The 9549-nt window shown below is 43.0% G+C and overlaps 1 protein-coding gene across 1 annotated transcript; it reads right to left on the bottom strand.

Moving 5' to 3' along the window:
- Positions 1-282: 282 nt before the first annotated feature.
- On the bottom strand, positions 283-6408 carry LOC134454229 (uncharacterized). The gene is made up of 5 exons (XM_063205092.1): positions 6269-6408; positions 4982-5044; positions 2254-2601; positions 654-757; positions 283-397 (listed from the first exon to the last, which is right to left on the bottom strand). The coding sequence occupies exons 2-5, from the start codon at positions 5031-5033 to the stop codon at positions 293-295; spliced, it is 609 nt and encodes a 202-aa protein (XP_063061162.1). The 5' UTR covers positions 5034-5044; positions 6269-6408; the 3' UTR covers positions 283-292.
- Between the last annotated feature and the right edge of the window lie 3141 nt (positions 6409-9549).

Raw genomic sequence — 9549 nt, 5'->3', positions numbered from 1 at the left:
TACGTGACCAACACCTATTGTTGACACCGAAAATAAAACCTGCCCACCACCATATGGGCTCGATTTTTCTTTTAGGGTCTTAAAATTTGGCCTATGCTTTATTCTATAGCATTTATGAGGCCATTATATTTTAATTATTATTAGTATTATTAGTATTAGTATTATTATTATTATTATTATTATTATTATTATTATTAGTAGTAGTAGTAGTAGTAGTAGTAGTAGTAGTAGTAGTAGTAGTAAGAATAAAGCATACGCGATGTGTACAATCAATGTTATTTATTTAGAAAATCTAAAAAAGCAAAATGCTGCCAATCGGACTGCCGCCTGGAGTGTTGGGTCCATTGATGTCGCTGCTGTTGATGCTTGCCTGGCCTTGCGTTTGCGTCGTTCCCACCTGTAACATGAAACGAAGAACAACAGTAACCAGATAAGACAATGTAGGCCAAATAAAGCTGGTGCTGTGGAGAACATGATCCATCATCATCCATTGAATTCCTGGTAAGTTTATCTTTTATGCTACATTAAACAACATGGCATGCACAGACTGAAATTAGGATGTGTTTTTGTTATTTTATTATGGCCACTGGAGAGAGCCTTGTGACCGCGGGTTGGTAAAAAACAAGGAAGACACACCAAAAAAAATCACTCACCTTGCCCGAACCACCCTTTTTAAAGGGGGCATGTTTGAGAAATTCCGCCACCTCTCTCTCCACGTCCACCGTTTTGCAGGCTGGATGGCAGTTGGTGCATGCCTCTGGAAATAAAGCGCAGATTTTGGTTATTGGATAATACTGGTAAGCTAATCTATCTGTGCCATTTTTCGCTCTGTAGTCCTTATCTAATTATATTATCCAATGTTGCATCCAGCAACTGTTTCTGTTTGATTTATTATTGTGTTTTGTGACGAAACCGTGCACACGCTTGGGCTATACAGCATGAACATGAACATTGTGTAGATAGAGGCTGGAGCACACAGCATCTTGTTTCACAAATTTTTTTTGAGTGCAACTGTTGTAAAGGCCATACAGTAGATCGGAAATTGGAAACAGCGCCACTTGCTGGTTGGACTTAGAGAGCTCTATGTAGTTGAGTCCTCCTGTGTTCAGCCATTACGGAGATAATTGTGGGAGTAGTTCTAGATCAGTCTGGAGACATGCCGTCTGCCTATTCTACTTGATGTTTGTATGTGGTCTGCGTGGGTGACAACGTGCAAGTATTACCAGCATGGTTTCAGTTGTAGAATTGTTGTAGATGTTTTTTGTTGCAGATGTTTTTTTGTTATGTTTCCAACCGAATTTGAGTAATTTATGTCCAAATTTAGCCGCTAAAGCTAGCTACTACAATCGCTTTTGCGCGTGCTTTCTGTTGAAAATGTCTAGCTGGTAGTGCCTTAATTAGTTTCTTAAGAGTCCTATTCAATTGCTGAACTATATATTCAGTATTGTGATGTTAAGGGCCGTACACACACGTCGCTGCTATTTACTCGCTACTTGCTCATTCGCCTACTTGCCACTCGCTCTGGGTGATTTTGTTTACTGGTTGTCATGGTTCCCGCTGTCCGCGCCAATAACGTCCGTACGAAACAAAATGTAGGCCTACGCTGTTTAACGTTGATCGTGTGCAGTGCACAACCATGCATATGAGCCTTTGATGGTGTACACTGTATGTATTTTCCTCAACACTTTTAACCAAAGTGTGATGGCGTGCAGAAGTTGGAGGGTCAGAACACCACAGGGGCAACGTCACCTGTCAATAATCTGTATTCTGCATTCCAATTGGTTACTCGCTTAACTCGCGTCGCTCGAAGATAAAATAAGTTTATCTCGGAACCCGCCCACATCGCATCGCTTGTACTCTCCTCGCCTACTCGCCAGCGAGACTCGCTGGAACACGTAGACATTCTATTGACTTCATCCGCTGAGCGAGTAACTAGCAGCGACGTGTGTGTACGGCCCTTTAGACTGCATATTTTGAGCATTGTGTTGAATTATTTCTGAAGTTACATCGTGTAGAGTGTATTGGTAAATGACTACACAATACATATAGCTTAATTGCTAGCCATGGGGGATTCATGCGTGCAGGGCATGTTCAGTGTTGCCAGATGTGTTCGGTTTCTAGACTAGTGACCAGTGGGCGCTTTAGTCATTAGGAGTTACATGACTCAGACCCAAATGATCCTACACCAATAGAAACACCCCATTCAATGTGAATACTCTATATCTATTTGCTCATGACCAAACTTAAACTTACTTTGTAAAACCTGCATGAGGGGCAGCTCGCTGAAAGATTTCTTCTTTCTCCCTCTCATGCTGTAGCCAGACCACAGGTCTGTGGAACCCATACGGGTCAACATGCGGCGCACCGACTTGCCCAATGTTGTGGTCCCATCGAGGGAGAGGAAGGATACCAATTGCCTCCGATATGGGTGGTCGGTCAGGAGACGCTGGCAAAGTTCCTGAAGCTCATCCTCTGTCCGGTAGGATTTTGGGAGGGGGTCCACGGCAACCCTTGCCTGTACATTGGCGCTGACCAGCCTCCTCAAGTCTTGCTGGGCCTCAACTATCTGGTCCATCTTTGTAAGGACCCTGGTGGTGAATGCTTTAAAATAAATTTTAAAAAGAAAAAAAATAGTAAGACCTGGGAACATATGGGAACATTTTAGACTGTTCTTGTAACATGATGTACTACATTCTAACTACAACATATTTTGTTTATTATGAACAAATTAAAGTGTACCTCCGGGATTTTGGACACCAGACCTCATTTCCGAGTCAGCCAGGGTGTAAACAATGTGTCCAGAACGTTTTTTTTCACATTCCATGCAGTCCTTGTGAATTATCATTTCCATGTTGCTAAGCTAGCGCAAGTGAACGGCAATTGGTAGCCTGCCCCCAAAAATAGTCTCATCCAGTTGCAACAACATTCAAAACAACCCCATTATTATGCTAGACTGCAAGTGTAAATACTTGTCTTGATAGAATGAAGTTTGAAATTAAACCAACATTGCAATCCTGTTTGATCACCATCAGCAATTTGTGTTCCCTGATTTGAAAGCTTGACAGCCGCGGAGTGATATTCCTAGTACAAATCCTAGCTTCGTTTGACACATCCATAACTTTTCCATAGAGCGAACTCCAACATCTTTGAAGTTTGTAAAACTGAACGGTTTTCCCCTCTCCCTGACCTCGCTCGCAAACATCAAGAGTAATGCTTTCTGTCCGACTTTGTCAACCTTTCGTAACATTGAAACATATGCCATAACAATGTTTGGTTGTTACTAGATGACCCGTGTGTCTACACAGCATGTTGGCGACCAGAACGCACACTCTTCTCCCTTTCATCCTCCCATTCCATCTCGTCTCAAAAAAACATTCCATGTAATAATAACTAGAGCTACGAGTGACATATTTCACAATGTCAAGCCAGATCACATAGCGTTGCGTAACGTATGAGTCCATACAGCAAATCATTTCTAATGCCATTTGTTGTAGCAATTAGGCCTACACAAAATAACAGTAAAGCATTACAACATGCAAATCCAAAAAGTTTGCAAAAGTGAACGTTATTCCCCTCTCCCTGACCTCGCTCGCAAACACCAAGAGTAATGCTTTCTGTCCGACTTTGTCAACCTTTCGTAACATTGAATATGCCATGACAATGTTTGGTTGTTACTAGATGACCCGTGTGTCTACAGAGCATTAGGCCTAGATGTTTGCGAACAGAACAGTGCACCCATCTCTTCTAAATCCCTTTCATCCTTCCATTCCATCTCGTCTCAAAAAACATTCCATGTAATAACAACTAGAGTTACGAGTGACATATTCCACAATGTCAAGCCAGATCACATAGCGTTGCGTAACTTATGAATCCATAGGAATACGGCAAGTCATGTCTAATGCCATTTGTCACAGCAATTACACAAAATAACAGTAAAGCATTACAACATGCCAATCCAAAAGGGTAACTTCTAGCCCAAGTTTTGGCTAACGTAGGCGAAGCCATTATACCACTGGGCTACCATCATAGAAGCAGAAAGCATCAACAAACCTGTTCTTCGGAGACTGTTGGTGCGTGCCACAAAATGTAGATCTGGGAATGCGGTTGGCACCGCGGACACTTTTAGAGTTTTCCGTGTAGGTATTAGACTTCGAGAAGGACTTTGTGAAGTCGTCAGGACTGAAATGGTCACTGCAAAGCACCGGGGTAGCCTACGGAGCGTCTCCATCGGTGTGTTGATGTAGCCCTGCAGCAGCCAGGAGCCAGAGTTTGGTTCTTTCAACATCTTTCACTGGAAACCAATGGAAACTTGCCGATACCCATCTGTGGGCTTTATTATTGCAGTTGGTATATACACACTGATGTACCATGGTGCGATGTCGTTGGGTTTTAATCCACTATTCGATCCGAAAGCAGTTGTAGAACTAGCCTTGATTTGCAATGTCTCTTGCGGCTTCCTGAAGTGGGTGGGTGGGCTACATCACAACTGAAGAGAGCAAAGTAAAATTCCGCCGACCCCGAGAAAATAGTCTCTCAACATGGCAAAATCCACGCAGTGCAAGGTTGGTTTGATTTCAAACTTCATTCTACTAAGACAAACATTTACACTTGCAGTATGGCATAATAACGGTTTTGTTTTGAATGTTGTTTAAACGGGATAAGACTATTTTTGGGGGCAGGCTACCAATTGCCGTTCACTTGCGCTAGCTTAGCAACATGGATATGAGAATTCACAAGGACTGCATGGAATGTGAAAAAAAAACGTTCTGGACACATTGTTTACACCCTGGCTGACTCGGAAATGAGGTCTGGTGTCCAAAATCCCGGAGGTACACTTTAAGTTGCTTAACATAATATTCCTTACGCGTTTACTAACATTTGCAAATGCTTGTCCCATATTTAGGAAGCGTTTATAAAGGATTTACGAAGGGTTAGAGCTCTTTTTTTGACAGTTATTCTGAAGTGTTACCCATTTACTTACAGGACATCATGGCGACCAGCTGGCTGATGTCGGTGGCTTGGGTGGCAGACATGTGTACTGGGCCTGGATTACAACAGTACAGAAGCCGGTAAGTGTTAAATATTAAGTCATGGGTATGACAATGGGTCATGGAATGTTTTAATAATAAGCTTAGAGAAGGATACTTGAAATATTTGGGGTTCTCGGGCGGGGTGGAATTGGAATTTCGGGCGACGTCCAATAATATAGAATAACACGTAAAAGTGTTTTATTTCCCTTCTTACATTATATATTCATGACCCAGAATTTCAACTTCTGTCATAATGAAATGGGGGTGTCTAGACTTTTAATGTCCACTTTATTAACCTACCTGCCACTCTGGCACCATGCTGCTGACTGTCCTCAATATCTGTTACTGGAAAACAAAATGTCTATCAAAAGTGTGATCTTCCAAATTAGGAAAACAAGTCTGAACCTTTTTAAAAAAAAAATGTACTACATACTGTCGCTGTCCGAGCCTTCACAGCCTTCAAGGTAGCGAACAGGCTTGATGTGGGGTCTACTCGCTTGCTCACTGCTGCTCCTAGCGTTGAGTTCCGTCTCTGCCTTCTTTGCACAACGCAGGGCTTTGTCGTAGTCATCTAACATTCAGCATTCAAGATGTATTATGCAAATAAGCATTGACCTACTGATCACATTTCAGTGTTGTATGAATTGTACATACAGTTGTGTGCATGAAAATAGAAGTGCCTTTGCAACGATGAGTACATGTCAAAATTCTTCAAATAAATTGCAATTTAATGCCCCAAATTGCTTGAGGACATTGTGCATCCACTGCACATTGTATTTCAAAGAAGAAAATTGGGAGAAGTTATTCAATTTCAAAGTGGACAAATGTCATGTGGACATAAAAATTGCTGTTCATGAGGAAGAACCAAGAAATGCAGAGGAATTGTGGAATGTAGTACAATTAACCTGGACTGCACTACCCATTGACTGTTGCCAGCCTTTGGTTGATTCCATGCACCACAGATGTGAAACAGTTGTCCCAAACCATGGTTAAGCAACCAACTATTAGTTTAGGATGCTCAGCAAAGGTGAATTGACAAGATTTTGTTAGTTAGTTTCCAAAGACATGTCAACACTGTTATTTCTTTGAACATTTCTTCACTTTCTATGAAATACTTTCAAATTCAATCACTTCTCACTATTTTCTTCTTTGAAGAATTTTGACATTTACTCATATTTGTGAAGGCACTGCTATTTTCATGCACACAACTGTAGTAGACTTAGGACATGTAGACTTACTTGTGGAGCTGCCGACCAACTTCACGGCATACCTTTGCCACTTCTCCTTGTCGGGGTAAACCCCTCTTTTAACCTTTTGAGTGACCCCAGAACGGGGCCAATAGCTGAAAAATCCACCCTGTTGAAGACAAAACACCTTGTTTGTTTGAACTGTAGAGGAATTTAAATTACTCCCATAACGACATTTTTAACATCCACTTTATTAACCTACCTTTGTGGTCCTGACAACCCAAGACTTCGGCACCACAGCCACCGTGACTGGATTCTCTTTGTAAAACTCCACCACTTGGAATATGGTCATCTGTCAAAAAGGAATTCAGTATATTAAATGCAGTGCAGTACGTAGGCAAAGTTGTAACAAATTGGTGAATTGGATTATGCTTAATGTACACACTTTAAATTTCATGGATAATCCTCATGAATACGACAGAGTTCTCCCTAGGTATCATGATTGCTTGTTGGTTTAATTTGGATATCTCAATCTTTTCTGTGTGTGTGTGTCCATTGTTTTTGTGCAGAATACTCTGATGGTCCTCGAGTCGCATGGCACTTCAAAAAAGAGCTTCAAGGTTGTTGTAGACCCTTCCCATCACCTCAACCTGGCTTATCTTCTCCAACACCTCTACAAATACGGTTCCGATTTGGAATGAGTTTTTTGGCCTTTTGTAAGACTTTGGGGTGTTGCTGGGGATTTCAAATGTTGCACTGCACTCCGACAGTCTTCTCAGAATCTGTGGCAGAGGGCGATTTCCAGAATGGACAATCTTTTTCAGTTTCTGATTGAAGTTTTCAAATGGGAAAGCGGAGCACTTGTCCAGGCCAGTGAAAGTGTGTGCATCGTCAGCCAAGTGGAGCATGCTGTGAACATTGTACACAATGAACTCTGGGCCATAGATGTTTTTGGCGGTGTGTACAAAGTGAGTCAGAAGGTCTTTGGCATACTGGTGGTGCTGTTTTACCAGACTCGGACAGACGAGAATGGCCAGAGCAACGGAGAAGGTTAAGAGTGCTCGTACACGTCCTCTCTCAAAATTCCCTTCAGACCAATTTTCCCTGTATACAGCATGAATTGCCTCAGCTCCGTTTCCAGCGCTCCAGCTCATCCAGGCTGCAGGGTTTTCTGGCAAAAATGCTTGGAATTGCCTCCCTCAAACCTAACAAGCGGTTGTTTATTTCCATCACCTGACCCCTGCTGATGCGATTCCGCCTGATGCCGCTGACCCAGGTCAGCAGCAGTTTTTTCATCACCCCAAGACAAGCCTGGTGCATGTAGTCGACAGGGAATGACTTAATCATGTCAATGCCAAGTGAGATGGTTTGATGGTGCTCTGTCTGAGTTTGTGCCCTGAATGCCTGATCGGTGCGTGTGTCCAATCCCTCTACCTCCTGGTAGGTGATTCTTCCGAGCCAGACTCCCTTTTGTGTGCACCTGTCACAACCATAATATCCCGAGTACTGCTTTGTGCCTTTCACCATTGCTCTCGCGGGTGCATCACATATAATGCTCTGTAGGTTCACCACAACATGTCTGCCTTCATGAACAATCCCTTCTGTGAGTAGATCACTGAGCTCATTTGTTGTATCTGTGATGAAGTCAAGGTCTGATGGTTTTGAGGTGCCACAGGGAACACAGATGGAGGGATTTGGTCTGTGGCTGCTAGGATGGACCAGAGGCATGTTTTGGAGCTTTTGAGCTTTTGGACAGATTTAAAACGCCTGTGTCAGCTGGGAGAGGGTTTTTTGCAAGGTCTTCTTCAGCATGACCTGTACTCCCAAGAACACATAGTCCATACCAGACTTGGTTGTCAGCGGGACAGTTTGTTGAGTGCCAAGGAGTGTTCTTGCCGTTGATGGTAACTGTTGTATGTTCTGCCTTTTTAAAATGGTGAGCAGTCCATCTAGAGCCGAGTGTGTGATGTTGTGGTCAACTGCCCAATTAGCCAGATTGTCTTTCAGTGTGCTGGGAGACATGGCTTCTGGGAGACACGGCTTCTGGGAGGCTTCTGCTTTCAGTGAAGTCTATTGGGTCATCGTGAATGTCCATGTCAATGGATGATGCATACCATTCAGACTCGTCAGGGATGGGGGGGCAGGTGTCACTGGGTGTGGACTGGTGGCTGGCAGTCGGAGTTTGTTTTTGTATGCCTATTTTGGAGAGCTTTTGAGACTGTATGTGCCGCAATCCATTGTCTGTCATAATTAAGCGGGCTTGCAGAGCAACGCCGGATTCTAGTAATCTCTAAGTCCTGTTTATTTATTATTATTAAGTGGGCTTGCGGCCCGATTATAGTAATCTCTAAGTCCTGTTTAGTTATTATTATTGGTCTTATGCAGGGCAGTAAAAATAGAAAATTGATCTCCTCCTAGGCCTTTCAAGATAGAGACACCGTTCGGCTTGGAGATAATTTCTAGTGATATAGCGTGTCTGTGTCTCTTGTCGTTGTCCCGTTTTTGGCGATTTTGTGCAAGTTTGGGTCCCCATTGAAAACAATGGTAGAACCTTCATGAACCAAGGCAGTAGAGTGTAGGAGGCTTTTTCGGTCATAAAACATCAACACTTTCACCCAGTGTTGCCAATTTAGCGACTTTGTCGCTAGATTTAGCGACTTTTGGCCACCTCTGGCGACAAAAAAAATAATCTAGCGACTTAGCGACTTTTCAGGCTCAATGTGGCCGAATCTAGCGACTATTTCGCTTGTCTTGTGAGAGGCAAATCAGTCTCCCTCCCCACGACACCATACAATGCATTTTCAGTGGCGGGTCCTTGGTAGAGACAGACGTGACACATGATGCACTACGGTGTGTCAACTGTTGTGATACGCACAGGAATTCTCATACACATGTACATCTGCTGGTATGAGGCTACGGCAAGCGATATGGGACAAAGATATGGCAAGAACCGAATGTCAACATAAACCGAGATAACACAATCTTCGATGTGGTCACCAAATGTTTTTGGACTGTCTATGTTATGCCTACAATTTGGAATTAGATCAGAGTCTTGTTGATACACAGGTATATTTGATTTACCTAAACTGTACCCTGTAGTTAACTTTACTCGGTCTACCCTACAAGCAGATACAGGGGGCATGAGAATCCGGTGCGTATCACAAAAGCTACCACAACGGCTCCTTGGGATATGCATATGACAAATTTAAATGAGCACTAGTAGGCTGGCCGCACCGACCGCAGTGAATCTCGGGCACATGGCGACAAAAAACACATCTAGCGCCTTTAGCGACTTTTTGGTGCATCTGGCGACTTTTTAAAACGTGCATTTT

The sequence above is a fragment of the Engraulis encrasicolus genome, chromosome 1 (genome assembly GCF_034702125.1).
Source record: "Engraulis encrasicolus isolate BLACKSEA-1 chromosome 1, IST_EnEncr_1.0, whole genome shotgun sequence".
Taxonomy (NCBI): Eukaryota; Metazoa; Chordata; class Actinopteri; order Clupeiformes; family Engraulidae; genus Engraulis; species Engraulis encrasicolus.
Note: the sequence above shows the minus strand (reverse complement) of the source record. Positions and strands in the feature narration are given on the sequence as shown.